The sequence below is a fragment of the Geotrypetes seraphini genome, chromosome 1 (genome assembly GCF_902459505.1).
Source record: "Geotrypetes seraphini chromosome 1, aGeoSer1.1, whole genome shotgun sequence".
NCBI classification, from domain to species: Eukaryota; Metazoa; Chordata; class Amphibia; order Gymnophiona; family Dermophiidae; genus Geotrypetes; species Geotrypetes seraphini.
The window spans coordinates 512,583,633-512,600,743 of record NC_047084.1 but is presented as its reverse complement, the minus strand read 5'-3'; the positions used below and the strand labels follow the sequence as shown (position 1 = coordinate 512,600,743).

The 17,111-nt window shown below is 45.5% G+C and overlaps 1 protein-coding gene across 3 annotated transcripts in view; it reads right to left on the bottom strand.

Moving 5' to 3' along the window:
- LOC117352255 (kelch domain-containing protein 3-like) overlaps positions 1-17,111 on the bottom strand; it is a 171,106-nt gene that overhangs the window by 148,827 nt on the left and 5,168 nt on the right. For all 3 annotated transcript variants that reach the window (XM_033928622.1, XM_033928605.1, XM_033928614.1), the window contains exon 3: positions 8,152-8,224. In XM_033928622.1, the coding sequence (XP_033784513.1) occupies positions 8,152-8,224 (73 nt within the window). The remainder of the gene's footprint in view (positions 1-8,151; positions 8,225-17,111) is intronic.

Genomic DNA, 17,111 nt, shown 5'->3' with positions numbered 1-17,111 from the left:
AACATCAATATACCCATTGTAAAACTAAACAAGCCAGACTAGTACAGATCAATCCTGCAGTCAATCCTAACAAAAAACCATGTCTTTTGAACATATAGAACATAGAAAACACCTTTGCCTAGTATGGAATATGTCATCACAAACTAACCTTTCCCCCTTTTACAAAACTGTAAATAGAAACATAGAAGATGATGGCAGAAAAGGGCAATAGCCCAACAAGTCTGCCCACTCTATTGACCCATCCCCCTTGATTTTACCTCCTTAAGAGAACCCACGTGTATATCCCATTTCTTTTTAAAATCCGGCACACTGCTGGCCTCAATTACCTGAAGTGGAAGTTCATTCCAATGATCAACCACCCTTTCGGTGAAGAAATACTTCCTGGTGTCGCCATGAAATTTACCACCCTTGATTTTCAGCGGATGCCCTCTTGTGGCCGAGGGCCCTTTAAGAAAGAAGATATCATCTTCCACCTCGATACGGCCCGTGATATATTTAAATGTTACAAAAAGGTTCTTGAAGATAGGAAGTGAGGTAGTGAAACAACTCAAACGATATAAAATCCTCACTCAACAGGATGAATCTTTCAAAAAAAGAGAACAGACCAACTTGTGGCTTTCTTCATCTTTCTTTATTCAAAACTTTTCTTTTCTTTTTCCATATTATTCTTGCTCCAATGCTCAAATGCCCGACGGGACCCGTTTCGCCAAACAGGCTTTATCAAGGGTTCCAGCAAGGAGCACTATGCAATATAATGAATTAAAGAATTAATACATATATTATAAATTTATATTTAACATCCTAAAAAACTGCATTTTAACTCTTAAAATTATCTAAATTGAATGTGCAAAAATGCAAATCCTATAAAAATATATATGTTTGAATTCATCTGTCATTTATCTTTCAAATTCATTTTTCTCTAATAAGTACATATCTTCATAACTAATATTAATTACATAATTACATTTCTCAATTAATATTCAATAAGTACCTCCCTGACCACAGACAATAGTGAAATAATATTGGAAACCAACATATTTGATACTTATTCATATAATGTCCAACTCATTTATAATATACTAGTGTTTAAGCCCGTTAGATTAACGGGTGCTAGATGACCGCCTCTCCTGCTTTTGAACCTGGGCAGGGGCAGAGGCAGAGCTGGGACGGGAGGGAGTGACGGTGGGAGAGCAATTTCAAAGCCTCGGCAACGGCGGCTCCTTGACCAATCCGCGCTTACAACGGCCCCACACTCGCGGTCTGGATGGCTCCCCCACCAAAGCCCTTCGCAGCGGCAGCCCTTCCTGCATCCGTCCCCGCGTCCCAAGCCTCTCCGAAGGCCAGCTCCCACGAAAATGGTACCCCTCTGTCCAAAGCCGCCGCGGCAGCCTCCCTCAAGACACATTTCAAATCTGACATATTGTAATCACAAAACAGAAAATAAAATTATTTTTCTTACCTTTTTTTGTCTGGTCATTATTCATACCATGTAGGGGTCTCAGGCTATGGTTGGCTTTTGATAACTCGCTTGCCAGGGCCCCTTCTTTCTTCTTCCCTCCCTCCATCCCTGCAGCTGAAGACAGGCACCTCCCCCCAGTGGTCTGAGACAGGAGGGAGCAGTTAGGAGAGGGTCTGAGGGCAAAGAGGGGCTCAACAGCGCACAACCACCTTTCCTTCCCTCCCTCCATCAGGTGCAGTGAATCCACCAATGTTAAAAGGAGCCGCGTCGAAATCGGAGGCCTGCCACTGCCGTAGCACGTTCCCCTCTGCCTTGGTCCCGCCCCTTCTCTGACATATGGGACCGCGGCAGAGGGAACGTGTTACGGTGGTGGCAGGGCTCCAATTTCAAAGCAGCTCCTTTTAGCGGAGCTGAAATGTACCTGATGGAGGAAGGGAAGGAACGGTGGGGCAAATTTCGGCAACGGCAGAAATTTTTTGGCAGGCCAAGCACCGTGAAACTTTTTTTCTTTAGGCAGCCCCGGGGGGGGGGGGGAGTCGTCGACGTGCAGGCCGCTGTGAACAGGAGCGGCGGCAGGACCATGAGGCGGGAGTGAGCAGTTCGGCTTCCCCTATCTGGGGAAACCGGAGAAATCGCCGTGCCGAACTCAGCTGCGCGTCGGGAGTGAGTTGTTCGACTTCCCCTATCTGGGGAAACCGCCATGCCGAACTCAGCTGCGCGTGGGGCCGTAGTAAGCGCGGGGCATGCTGCACTCTTGGCGGCCACGGACATACGGATCATGGAAGCACACCGATAAGAATGCGCATGCGCCGCCTACGGTTTTATTATATAGATATAAAAATTAATTAATCAAATAATCAAATTAACTACATGTATATTAAACATTTCACTAAAAATCGATCATAAATACAAGTGCAAACTTAAATAGATGATTGATCAATAAAAATTATTCATATTCTTAAAGCACAAACTACCTTAAAACAAATTGGCTATTAATTAATAAATGAAGGTAATCAATCTTATATGTATATGTTCTCACACCTTTTATCTAATAAATGCTTCCTAATTGAATACTCAAATAATCAAATTAACTACATATATATTAAACATTTGATTGAAAATCAATCTTAAATACAAACTTAAATAAATAATTAATTAATTAATAAAAATTGATCTTATTTTTAAAAACACAATCTATCTTAGGACAAATAGAGATAATCAATCATATATATATATACTCACACCTTTTATCTAATAAATACTTCCTAATTCACCATTAAAACCTATGTGTTTAAATATCAATTAATAAATAAATAATCATTGAACACCATTTTACTTAAAAAACATATTAAATATTAATAAATAAATTTAATTAATAAATTTAATTGGTTGTCTATGTGCAATCTCACTCTTTTTGTCTAATAAATTCATATTATTGCACCATAAATGTTTTTTTTTTAAAATAAATATACATCTAAATATTAATTAATATATAATTATCCTATAAATATATGTACATAACTTGCAAATACTCAAATACATTAAAAAAATGAAGTGCAACTATATATAACAACTCTACTATGAACCCTGATATTAGTGACAATATTTTCAGAACCCTAAAGAGTGTGATCAATACAGAACTAAATAGTTCAATTCTGACAGAATATTGTAAGGTTGAAAGAATCCCCAGGGGTTTAAGAATCCTGAAGGAACCCCAGATTTTCAAGATAAAAGGTGTGAGAACATATACATATAAGATTGATTACCTTCATTTATTAATTAATAGCCAATTTGTTTTAAGGTAGTTTGTGCTTTAAGAATATGAATAATTTTTATTGATCAATCATCTATTTAAGTTTGCACTTGTATTTATGATCGATTTTTAGTGAAATGTTTAATATACATGTAGTTAATTTGATTAATTAATTTTTATATATATTATAAATGAGTTGGACATTATATGAATAAGTATCAAATATGTTGGTTTCCAATATTATTTCACTATTGTCTGTGGTCAGGGAGGTATTTATTGAATATTAATTGAGAAATGTAATTATGTAATTAATATTAGTTATGAAGATATGTACTTATTAGAGAAAAATGAATTTGAAAGATAAATGACAGATGAATTCAAACATATATATTTTTATAGGATTTGCATTTTTGCACATTCAATTTAGATAATTTTAAGAGTTAAAATGCAGTTTTTTAGGATGTTAAATATAAATTTATAATATATGTATTAATTCTTTAATTCATTATATTGCATAGTGCTCCTTGCTGGAACCCTTGATAAAGCCTGTTTGGCGAAACGGGTCCCGTCGGGCATTTGAGCATTGGAACAAGAATAATATGGAAAAAGAAAAGAAAAGTTTTGAATAAAGAAAGATGAAGAAAGCCACAAGTTGGTCTGTTCTCTTTTTTTTGAAAGATTCATCCTGTTGAGTGAGGATTTTATATCGTTTGAGTTGATATATTTAAATGTCTCTATCATGTCTCCTCTCTCTCTACGTTCCTCGAGCGAGTATAGCTGCAATTTATTCAGCCTTTCCTCATACGGGAAATCTTTGAGTCCCGAGACCATCCTGGTGGCCATTTGTTGTACCGACTCAACTCTCAGCACATCTTTTTGGTAATGTGGTCTCCAGAATTGAACACAATATTCCAGATGAGGTCTCACCATGGATCTGTACAACGGCATTATGACTTCGGGCTTCTGGCTGACAAAACTTCTACGAATACAACCCATCATTTGTCTTGCCTTCGATGAAGCCTTCTCTACTTGATTGGCAGCTTTCATGTCTTCGCTAATAATCACCCTCAAATCACGTTCTGCCTTAGTCCTGGCTAAGGTTTCACCATTTAGTGTGTAAGTTTTGCACGGATTTCTGCTGCCAAGGTGCATGACTTTACATTTTTTAGCATTGAAGCTAAGCTGCCAAGTCGAGGACCACTGTTCCAATAGAAGTAGGTCCTGTGTCATACTGTCGGGCAAAGTGCTCTTACTTACTATGTTGCATAGTTTGGCGTCATCGGCGAATAATGTGATTTTACCTTGAAGCCCCTGAGTCAGATCTCCTACGAATATGTTGAAAAGCATCGGGCCCAAGACCGAACCCTGCGGCACTCCACTGGTCACCTCCGACGTTTTGGAAGGGGTATCATTTACCACCACTCTCTGAAGTCTACCGCTTAACCAATCATTGACCCATGCAGTCAATGTTCCTCCCAGCCCCATAGATTTCATCTTGCTCAATAACCTGCGGTGTGGGACGCTATCAAAAGCTTTACAGAAGTCTAAGTACACGATGTCGAGGGACTCCCCCGTATCCAGCTTCTTTGTTACCCAGTCAAAGAAGCTAATTAGACTTTCTCTTGGTAAATCCATGTTGGCGGGGATCCCGTAGAGCCTCCTCATCCAGGATCGTATCTAATTTATGCTTAATTAGTGTTTCCATGAGTTTACACACAATGGAAGTGAGACTCACCGGCCTGTAATTTGCAGCCTCTGTCCTGCAGCCCTTTTTGTGGAATGGGATGACATTAGCTGTTTTCCAGTCCAAGGGGACTCTTCCTGTATTCAGGGAAAGATTGAAGAGCACGGATAATGGCTCTGCCAGGACATCACGCAACCCTCTAAGGACCCTGGGGTGTATATTGTCCGGCCCCATGGCTTTGTTCACTTTGAGTCTTGATAGTTCGCAGTAGATGCTGTTGGGTGTAAACTCAAAATTCCAAAATGGGTCTTCCGAGCTTTGCCGTGCTTGCAGCTGTGGACCGGACCCTGGTGCCTCGCAGGTAAAGACTGAGCAGTAGTATTTATTTAGTAGTTCGGCTTTATCGGAATCCGATTTTGCATAATTTCCGTCTGAATTCCTGAGGTATACTATCCCATCAGTGTTTCTTTTTCTATCACTGATGTACCTAAAGAAGGATTTATCCCTCTTCTTGATGTCCTTTGCTAGATTTTCTTCTGTGGATTTTAACCATGGTGGTAACAGCTCTGACACTCATAGAATTCTGAGCATCAGAGCTGCTACCACCACGGCTGGCACTAAAAACGCTCCACAGTTTTGTAAAAGGAGGGATAAAATAGAAATACATAGACAAAGGCTAAATTGAACCATTAAGAAGCTGGACTCTACATACAGTGCACCACAGAAACAGTGACACATGTCTCCTAAAGCAATAAATAAATAGAACATTTTTTTTTACCTTTGTCTTCTGTGGTTTCTGCTTTCCTCATCTTCTTGTAACTCTCTTCCTTCCATCCACTGTCTGCCGTCTCTCTTCCCCTATATGGCATCTTCTCTCCTTCTATGCCCCTTCCAGAAACTGTATGCCTCCCCCTTCCATCTCTCCTTTCACCCCCATTGGTCTGGCATCTCTCTCCTCTCCTTCCCTCTCCCACACCTCTCCTCTGGAATCCCTTTCCCTTTTTTCCATCATTTTCCTTTTCAATTTATTTTCTGCATCTGTCTAGATTACGTTCTTACTACCCTCTCATCAATGTCCTTTTTACTGTCTACCTAAAGCTTGCCACCTCTTTCCCTCACCCCTCCAGCGTTTCCCTAACTCCCCATCATGTGCCCTCCATTTATTTATCCCCTCCTTCCATCATGTACCCTCTTTCTCCAACCCTTCCATCTAGTACCTTCTCCTCTCTGTCCATTTCCATCCAGCGTCTGCTCCCCTCTTTCTTTCTTCCCATTTCCTTCCTGCATTTGCTCCCTTATCTCCACCATCTGCACTTCCATCCAGCATAGGCTCCCCACTACCATCCAATGTCTGCCCTTTCTCTCGCCATCCACCCCTCTTCAATCAGCATCAATGTCAGCCCTTTCTCTCCCTCCAATATCCTTCCACCTTATGTCTCTCCCCTTTCTCTGTACATCAGTTCTATCAGCACCACCCTTCCATATCGCCCTGCCCCCTTTCTTTCCCTCCACCACTCTTCCATTCCAGCAATCCTGCTCCTTTCTCTCCCTTCATGCAGCAAGGTCCCACGATGATTGTAGCTGCCGGATGCCAGTCCACCCCACTCTGACATACTTGCTCTGGAGCAGATTCAGCAGCCGCATGCTGGAAGGTCCCGCGATGACTCGTCTGCTAACTCTGCTCTAGAAGAAGTAAGTTACGTTGGAGGGGGTGGACCCGGCAGATGCAGGGAGTTGTGGCAAAGTACCGCAATGACTGCGTCTGCCGGGTCCAACCTCTCCGAAGTAACTTACTTCTTCCGGAGCAGAGCCAGCAGACGAGTTAGCGCGGGGCCTTCCTGCACCTCAGCACAGCTGCCGACTCTGCTGCAGAAAAAGTAAGTCAGAGGTAACGTGACCATTTATTTTTTTCATCAAAAGGGAACATCTATTAATTGACTGTGTATCCTGTCTTTCATTTCTTTCTTTCTGCACTCAGGCCCAACAATTGTCCTTTTCTATTCCCTCCCTCCTTCCTTCCCATGTCCTTAGTGCCCCCAGTGCCTTGTCCCGTGTCCATAGTGCCCCCAGTGCCCTCTTCCCGTGTCCATGGTGCCCCCAGTGCCTCCATCACGTGTCCATAGTGCCCCTAGTGCCTCCTTCTCATGTCCTTAGTGCCTCTGTCCTGTGTCCATAGTGCCCCCAGTGCCTCCGTCCCGTGTCCATAGTGCCCCCAGTGCCTCCGTCCCGTGTCCATGGTGCCCCCAGTGCCTCCGTCCCGTGTCCATGGTGCCCCCAGTGCTTCCGTCCCGTGGCCATGGTGTCCCCAGTGCCTCCATCCCGTGGCCATGGTGTCCCCAGTGCCTCCTTCCCGTGTTCATGGTGTCCCCAGTGCCTTCTTCCCGTGTCTTTAGTGCCCCCAGTGCCTCCTTCTTATGTCCCCCCACTACCTTCCAGATTTTGGCCACCCCCAAAGCCAGCCTGTCTGTCTACCTATCTCCCTCCCTCCATGCCGCGCTAATGCCAGCCAGCTTGCCTGCCTACATCCTTCCCTCCCTGCCGCGGAAAAAAAAAAGCCCCTCTCCTCTTCCTTTCTCCCGGTCCACGCCTGCAATCTTACCTCCCCCCGTCGACAAGAAGTCTTTCCGACGTCAATTCTAACATTGGAGAGGATGTTCCGGGCCAGCCAATCACTGCCTGGCTGGCCCAGAACGTCTTCGCCGACGTCAGAATTGACGTCGGAAAGACTTCTTGTCGGCAGGGGGAGGTAGGATTGTAGCGGCACGGCCAGAGGAGAGGAAGGGCAGGAGGACCCGGACCTGGCCGGCTGTACACCTCCCCAAGCCATGCACCCGGGGCGAACCTCCCCCCCCCTTGGTACACCACTGCCTTAATCATGTCCTGCAATTGGTCCCTATCAAACATTTCACTAAAGGTCTTCCATATTTACTGAATGTATATCATGGTCCACACAAAGCAGATGAAACTCTTTTTGCTACTGTCGTCAATGGTGCTCAATTTTTTTTGCTTCAGGACATAGCCTGGTTTGTCATGACTTGCTTAAATTCAGTTTACTAACTGACATTCTTCATTTTCTTTTAAAGATGAATATACTCTTATTTTTTTTTGGGGGGGGGGGAAGGGAGGTGGAATTTGAAAGCTGATAAAAAATAAAAAATCTTGTCTGACAATTCTTTATTTTAAAAACTGGTAAAATGGCATTAACAGTCCAGAGGCAATACAAGGATGTGGAATAACTTTAGCAGTATCACTTACTAAATTATTGTGAGTTGCACAGCCTCCAAATACAAAGACTACATTTCCTGCAACCGCCAATGCATGCCCATGTCTAAAAGAAAATGAACAAGAAAGGAAATTACTGTACAATCACTTTCTTTCAGATTCATATTTTTGTATGTTTACACTTGCATGTCATCACTAACTTGCACATACATGGGGCACTTTCAAAGCTGTGCAAACATGCGCAATGTCTTTGGATACGTCTACCTGCAGAATTTGTACTATTTTTGAAACAGAAAGTATAAGCATATTTTCCCTTTGAAAACAGCATAAATAAAATGTACCCATAGAGATTTACAGTGGCTTTCTCTGCAAGTACACTGTACGTCAAAAACAATGTATGCAGTTACTAAAACTACGGGGTACATATTCAACCAGTGGCAGTGAGCATATTTTTAGCCACCACTGGCTTTATGACCCAATATCCAGGTTTATGCAGAAGGCTATTTATTATGTGGTTAAGTGAGATGTTCAGCACTTAGCCACCTAAATGAAACCAAATAAAGTTAGGACTGTGTTTTTAGTGGTCCACTTTGGCACTTAGGGACTTAGGGTCGAATTCCATAAACAGTGCTGGTATTGACGGCTGCCTAAAAAATGGCCGCTGATCGCATGTCAATCACACAAGAGCACCGTTTGTAGAAGCGCAGCTACCTCTAACATAGGCGCAGGAAATGTAGGCCATGGTTTTTGAGGTCTACATTTCCAGCACCCATGTTTGATGTGAATCATGTCTACGGAGGTGCCTAAGGACACCTAAGGTCATTTCTGGCATTAGCCATGTCTACTTCAACCTTAGGCGTTCTAAGGCACCCCAGTAAACGCGATCTAGATGCAGGTTTTGTACGTGCCTCTAGGCACCTACATTTTTGTTTATAAATGATTATCATTTTTAAATGGCTTTGCCACTTAAGTTAGGCACTAGTAGGGCACCTACTAGTGCCTAACTTAAGGTTCCAGGTATAGAATATGGGCCTTAGTTATCAGCACTTAACCATATAAGTGCTGACTCCACCCTAGATCTCGCTCAAAAAGCAGGCTTCCAGTACAGCAGTCATTGCTGATAATCAGTGGCTCTACCAGTTAAGTACCACTGAATATAAGCATATAGCCCCACACAAACAATTTAATCAGCTAGAAGCCTCTCCTGGCTGCTTATATCACTTTGAATATCACTTTGAATATCAAACTGTACAAAGTGTTCTTGTCTCTCCTAGCCTAACCTCACCACAAAAGTTCAGGCATAAATAATGAGACTATGGGAATTCACGACAGCCATTTATGTTCACAGCTCTGCATGGGGCAGGAGAGTAGGAAGGTCGCTCCTGCCCCACTTCACTGAAAGACCATCAGGTAAGGTGTGTAGAGGTCCGGGAGGCGGGGGTGGGTCAGGGTTTAGAAACTCATGAATAACCACAGTTGTGAGTCCTAAACCCATGAATTTGGAGGGAGGAGTGTATTTACCTATCAAATTATGTTGTTTTGTAAACTGCCTAGACTTTAGGTTGTATATAATTTTTTTTAATAAATATGCTATGCTATTCTTAATAAAGTGTCAGATTCAGAAAACAAAAGACACAATAAGTTAAAGTACAATTCATCAAAAAAGTGACACATTGGGGAGAGGTTATTTGCAGTCCCAGCATCACCAAACCTCTTGTCTCTGACAAATGTTGTTATAAATAACTGGGAGGCCATTTTACTAAGCTACTCTAAGAAATGGGCTTAACGCATCCTTATGCAGGACTTACATGCACAAACCCATTCCTAGCTTGGGCATAAATTTGGTCTTTTTCTATGATATCTTTTTCTGGATGTGAACTAATGTTAGCATTAGCAAGTGTCAAAATACTCCTAAAATTGGCTAAATCCCCTTGTGCCTGAGCCAGAAGTCTGTAGCTGTACTCAGTGGCGTACCTAGGGTATGTGGCACCCGGGGCCCATCATTTTTTGACACCCCCCCCCCCCATGTAAAAAAATTTTTTTTTTTTTTTTTTTTTTGCAATAACCATGAAATGGAATAAATGGTCAGAATAGAAACAGGCAGTGAAAATTTTCTTTTATTGAACCTCATATATGTAACCATTATTCCAAACATAACATAACATAAATTATGTCTAAATTGTCATGACATTAGAAGTACATATGGAGTAGTTGCAGGTGATGCTTGGGACAGTTCTGATTGTGTTAGTTCGGTTTTATGTGTTTTTTGAATAGAAGGGTTTTTATTTCTTTTTGAAGGTTTTGCAGTCTGTGGTTGATATCAATTGGTTGTAGAGTTGGGGGTCGAGTGTTGCAGCTCGAATGGCTAGGAGGTTGTCGAACAGTTTTTTTCTTTTGACGTTTTTGGTTGGAGGGTGTGTGAATGGTGCACAAGTTCTCCTATGTCTGTTTGAAGTGGATTGAATTATTTAGCTGAAGAAATTAGTTACCCCCCATTCCACACACATTAATTCTCTTCCATTTTTGTTCCCATTATAAAAAACACTGATAAGTTCCCAGAAAAAAAATACATTAAAATAAGAAGTGAAAACAAAGGCCCCTACAGATGAGAACATAACATAAGAATAGCCTAACTGGGTCAGACCAATGGTCCATCATGCCCAGTAGCCCATTCTCATGGTAGCCAATCCAGGACACTAATACCTGGTCAAAACCCAAAGAGTAGCAACATTCCATGCTACCGATCCAGGGCAAGCAGACACTTCCCCCATGTCTTAATAACAGATTATGGACTTTTCCTCCAGGAATTTGTCCAAATCTTTCTTAAAACCAGCTACACTATCTGCTTTTACCATAACTTCTGGCCACTTCATTTTTAAGTTTAGATCTTTCCTTTCAAACAGAGACCTTGCTAGATGTCAAATACAGCACAAGGTAACTTCACATGGACTTAGCTGTGCAGGAAATGTGAATCTCCTCATACACCCACCATATAGTGCAAAAATGTGCAAAGGTCTGTTTTTTTCTTTCGATCACTACATAGCCTAATGCCACACAAGCAGCGCTGTTACAAACATATTCTGTAGGTCAATGCTAAGGATAACAAAGTTTCCTTCCTTGGACCAGAAGGAGATAAACCACTGGAAGAGATCCCAAAACAACACTCAAAGACCCACTCAGTGTGTGAATCAGTTGAGTGGAGTGGACTAACTGGGGGGTGGAAATGGGCCCGGAGTTTGCTCAGCAGAATTTCCCAGACCACCTCTTCCTCTCAACACATTGACACGCTGCCACCATCACCACTAGGAACACCTCACTGGGTAGGCCAGCTATGCTATAAACTTTATAAAACACATTATTATATTTTCTTATAAAGCACATATTTTAACTGACCTCTCTGACATCCTCAGCCTTTCCATTCACAAAAATAGAAGGAAGAAAAGTTCCCATTTCCTGCTGTCTCATGTCCCCGGCCTATACAATATTTTTTTTCTGCAGACCCTTCAAAAGTCTGACCAAATCCTCGTTTCACTTGCATTATAAAGTACTGAGGATGCCATCTCTCCCCAATCCCAGGTCCTAAAGTCTAAGACAGTAGCGCAAACTAATGCTGCCAGATACAGGAAAAAAAAATTTTGATTCGATTCAGCCCTATTGAATTGGTTTTTCAATTCGATTTTCCTGCCCAGTTGGGTGATTTTTTTTCAAAACTCCTGGTGGGTTTTATAGCTTTTTCACCCCCTTTGGCTTCTCCTAACCACACTGGCGCTGTGGTGTAAATAAAATAAAGAAACAAAAAGGACTTTTCCTCTTTCTGTTAAATCCTAGCTCACGTTTGCAGTCCAACACCAGCTCTGGCAGGATACACATTTCAAATCTGACATGTTATAATCACAAAACAGAAAATAAAATTAATTTTTCTACCTTTTGTTGTCTGGTTATATTTCAAATCTTGTTGGTCCAAGGCTCTGGTTTTCTTCTGATAACTTGCTTGCCAGGGTCTCCTTCTTTCTGCATGCTAACCATCCATCTGCCAACTCTGTCCTCCCTTTCCATTTCCCTTCCCTTCCCAGGAAGTCTGGTATCTTTCCTTTTTTTCATCTCCCTCCACAGATCCACCTTTTCTTAAATACCCTTTCATCCGGCATCTCTCCCTCCTTCCCCACCATCCCAGAGTCCACCATCTCTCCGTTTCTTTTCCTAATTACCCTCCTATCCAGTATCTCTATCCCTCCTCCACACCATCCCTTGTGTCCAATTTCTCTCCCTTTCTGTTCCTTCCCTCCCTAAATCCCATGGTCCATCATCTCTCTCCCTCTCCTCTATTTTCAGACCCATTATTTCTTCCCCCCCCCAAAGTTTGGCATATGCATGTCTCTTTGAACACCCCCTTCCCTCCGTGTACTTCTAAATCATGGTCCCCCCCCAAAGGCCTGTCCCCCCTTAAAGGTCTGCCTGTCCCACCTTGAAGGCCTGCACCCCCCTTGAAGGCCTGTCCCTTCCCCTTGTAGGCCTGTCCCCCCCTTGAAGGCCTGCCTGCCTGTCCCCCCCTTGAAGGTCTGCACCCCCCAAAGGCCTGCACCCCCCCGAAGGCCTGTCCCCCACTTGAAGGCCTGTCCCACCCCCTTGTAGCTTCTCTCCCCCCCTTGTAGGCCTGTCCCCCCTTGAAGGCCTGCCTGCCTGCCTTTCCCCCCTTGAAGGCCTGCACCCCCTTGAAGGCCTGCACCACCCCCCTCGAAGGCCTGCACTCCCTTGAAGGTCTGCCCCCCCCCGAAGGCCTGTCCCCCACTTGAAGGCTTGTACCACCCCCTTGTAGCTTCTCCCCCCCTTGTAGGCCTGTCCCCCCCTTGAAGGCCTGCCTGCCTGCCTTTCCCCCCCTTGAAGGCCTGCACCCCCTTGAAGGACTGCACCCCCCCCCCGAAGGCCTGCACTCCCTTGAAGGTCTGCACCCCCCCGAAGGCCTGTCCCCCCCTTGAAGGCCTGTCCCACCCCCTTGTAGGCCTGTCCCCCCTTTAAGGCCTGCCTGCCTGCCTTTCCCCCCCTTGAAGGCCTGTCTCCCCCTTGAAGGCCTGCACCCCCCTTGAAGGCCTGCACCCCCCCTTGAAGGCCTGGCCCCCCCCCTTGTAGGCCTGTCCCCCCCCTTGTAGGCCTGTCCCTCCCCCTTGTAGGCCTGTCCCCCCCTTGAAGGCCTGCCTGCCTTTCCCCCCTTGAAGGCCTGTTCCCCCCCTTGAAGGCCTGCACCCCCTTGAAGGTCTGCACCCCCCCAAAGGCCTACACCCCCCCCGAAGGCCTGCACCCCCCTGAAGCCCTGCCTGCCCCCCTTGAAGGCCTGCCCCCCTTGAAGGTCTGCACCCCCCCCGAAGGCCTGTCCCCCCTTGAAGGCCTGCCTGCCTGCCTGTCACCCCCTCCCCCTTGAAAGCCTGCTTGCCTGCCCGCCCGCCCCACCCTGAAGGCCTGATGCCCCGACCCACCCCGAAGGACCGCTCGCCCCCCTGGCCTCCCCGCACCACCTATGAACAGCCGCAGCAGGATCGCGAAGTCAGCGTCAGCGATCCCTGCGCTGCTTCCTGCGCCACGGTCCCGCCCCTCCTCTGACATCAGAGGAGGGGCGGGATCGCGGCGCAGGAAGCAGCGCAGGGATGCTGACGCTGACTTCGCGATCCTGCTGCGGGCTGCTTCACAGGTGGTGCAGGAAGGTCAGTGGGGCGAGCGGTCCTTCGGGGGTGGCGTGGGACTGAACGGCAAGGCCGGGAACACCCCCTTAGGGCTGGTACCCGGGGCGGCCCGCCCCCCCCCGCCCCCCCCTAGGTACGCCACTGGCTGTACTAAATACAAGAACAGTAATGAAGTTAAGGTCAAAGATATCAGTATGAGCCCACCATGGATCATGGGAACCTTTTGGCTCAGGCTAAGTCTCACAGGTGACTAGCACCAGACGTACGTCTGAATGAGAATTGCCTCATACATCATCAAATCTGTGACCATCTTCTATAAACAAAATCATTCATTTCAAGTGAAAAAATACAGGCTTATAGTTCAGGGACAAGGGGAATATAAGGACATAACAAACAAATACCCCATCACAGACTAAACCAACATAGTAAATATAGTAAGTTATAAAAACTAAGGAAAATATGTGAATGGTGGTTAAAGATTTACACATGCATGATTTTAAACCTCAAATTTAATAAATACTAAAACATTTAAATTAATAAATTAATGTATAACATCTAAAAGTTAATCTAAATAAATATGAGGATCCCTTAAAAGAATTGTAATGTACAAAATTGTGCTAAATGTGCAAATCTGCCCAGACCCTGAGAAACAAATAACTACAGTACGATAACAAATTGTATACTCATGAAAAGTGCCAGTGCCAGCACCAATACAGGAATTTCTGTCTATAATAGCAGCAAAATCTTTCTCATTAAAATAAAGTACAATGACTCAAGTACCAATTGAATTTCAAACATTCAAGTGCAAATATAAAAAATATGTGAATATCACTCATATAACCCAACTATAGTGACTAATAAAGCATCAGTACTATAACAATTAACTATGACATATAACCAGGGGCTCAGACTATTACCAACCCCACACATTTATACACACAGTACCACTCAAACCAAGAACATATCGTCATTCATCATCATTCATCACCACTCACCACAATGAATCCAACGCCCGCCCCATATCCAGGACAAACCTCGAAAACGAGGAAGGACGAACACCGGACCGGTCGTCCGCCGGGGTAGGTGAGCGGGAACAGTGAGCCGCCGAAAAAGAGGGCAAGGCTTTGTGAGAATACCGGGGTTCACGACCTGCACCTTGACCCGAACCCCAAGAGGCAGCACCCAAGGAACGCGCCGGGGTCGAAGACCGCCGAGGCCCCGAGGATCCCCTCGGGGAAGACCTCGGGGTACGGGGCACCGAAACTCTCCGACGCCTCGGAGAAGTGTCCCGAGAGCCCCGGGGCGAACCCTTAGACTGAGAAGGTGACAAAAGCAACCGCGGGTTCGAGAGAGAAAGATCAGAGACCCGGAGTGCCTCGGCGGCACGGGCCGTCGGGGAGCGGTCCCGTCTTGGGGGGGGGAACCCCTGGGACGCTTAGACGACCGACGAAGCGGGGATGAGGGATGCTTAGATCGGCGCTTCGACTGAGGCCGGCCCGAGGGCAAGGACCTTGCCCCGAGATGCTGCAATACCTCGCTCAGGCTGGTCCGAAGTCGAGGGAGGCTGCAAGTGGGCCAATGTCAAGGACAGCTCTGACGAAATTAAAGCCCTGAGCATGTCCTGAAAGACCGGGATCGCCATCATGGACAACATATCTGGGGCGGCTGTACATTCCACGGAGGGCGACCTCGGTACCGAATATTCCCTGGGAGTGGATACATGCCCCGACTTGGAGGACTGGATCGGGGCCGAGGACAGTGCCCCCCCCATGCCGAGGTCCCCGAGGATGGCTTCTTTGCCGGAGTGGCACCTGAGGAGAGAAGCGGGGACTTACCCTGTGAAGATTTCGGGCCCGAAGTCGAGGGCTTCGAGGCCGAGGACAGCCGGGGCAGGGCCGAAGCCGCCGAGGCCGAGGTCAAGGCCGGGGCCGAAGCTGAGGCCAACGTCGAGGCCGGGGCTACGGTCGGCTCCACCACAAACAGGTCCGCCATACGAGCCCGGTGGCGGCGGAGCACTCAGGGTTGGTAAGTCGCGCACCTGGGGCACGAATCGGTGGGATGATCAGCCCCCAGGCACAGGATGCACCACCGATGGGGGTCGGTGATCGACAACAGCCGATCGCAGCGGGTGCACTTCTTAACCCGGACAAGGGCTGGGACATGAAAAACTAAGGCAGCGACCGAATGGAGCCACGCGGCCAGGGCAATCCGGGAGCCCCCGGATGCCGAGCACGATGCTGAAAAAGGAAAAGACTTTTTTTTTTTTTATATATAAGAAAACAACAAAACGAACGCGCACAGCGACTCTGAAAAGAAAATAACAAAGCCGCGGTGCTAGAAGGCAAATCACACGGAGAGCAAAAGATCAGGGTTTCTGGCTCCACGGAAATTTTAGAACTGAGGACCACGAGGTGGGGATGCGCCCTCTAGTGGAGCGGGAAGGCATGCACATGCGTGGTGAAGCATAACAAGCTTGAGAAATTTCTTTCAAGTTTGCTTGAAAAGCTGTCCGCGTCGGGACTCCGTGGATGATGTCACCCACATGTGAGAATATGCTGCCTGCTTGTCATGGGATAATTAGTACTATCAGATGGAAAGGCAAGATTAAAGACCACCAGGTAGGGGATAGGATGAGAGAGGAAGATGTGCTGGAACTACTTGGGGGGGGGGGGGGGGAGGAAGATGCTGAAATTGCTGGTGGAAGGAGGAAAAGAGGAAAACAGGAAAGAAGGATACATGCTGGACCCTTGGGGAGTGGGACAGAGAGAAGGACATATGTTGGATCCCTGAGGAGGCGATCAAGAGGTGGAGAACAAGATAGAGATACATGCTGGATTTCAGGGAAATGGGGCAGGAGTGAAGAAAGAAGAAGAGATGCTGGATCTGTAGGGCCCTACACATAATAATGGTCATAATATTGACCAAATTCTGTCATTACTCAATCCAGAAAGTAAAGACTTATCCTATGCCATGGAGTGATCATTCACTCATTACATTTACTCTTAGAACATCTTGTTCGTGACCAACTCATATTCCTAGGCAATGTTTTCATACAGATTTAACTGAAATTACCACTACTTCCTTAATTAATCATTCTCAGTTGAATCTGAATATATTTCAGGCTCTCCCATTTCAAGAACAGATTTTAACATGGAATAATACTCTCAGATCAACCTTAGATTAGGTTGTTACACAACTAGCTCGCGTACAGCATCAGACATCAAGTACTATCATCGACTTAAATCTGGACAAAGTCATCGACTATTGTGTTTACATCTTCTGATAGTTATTTTAATTTGTATTGGCAAAGTAATACTA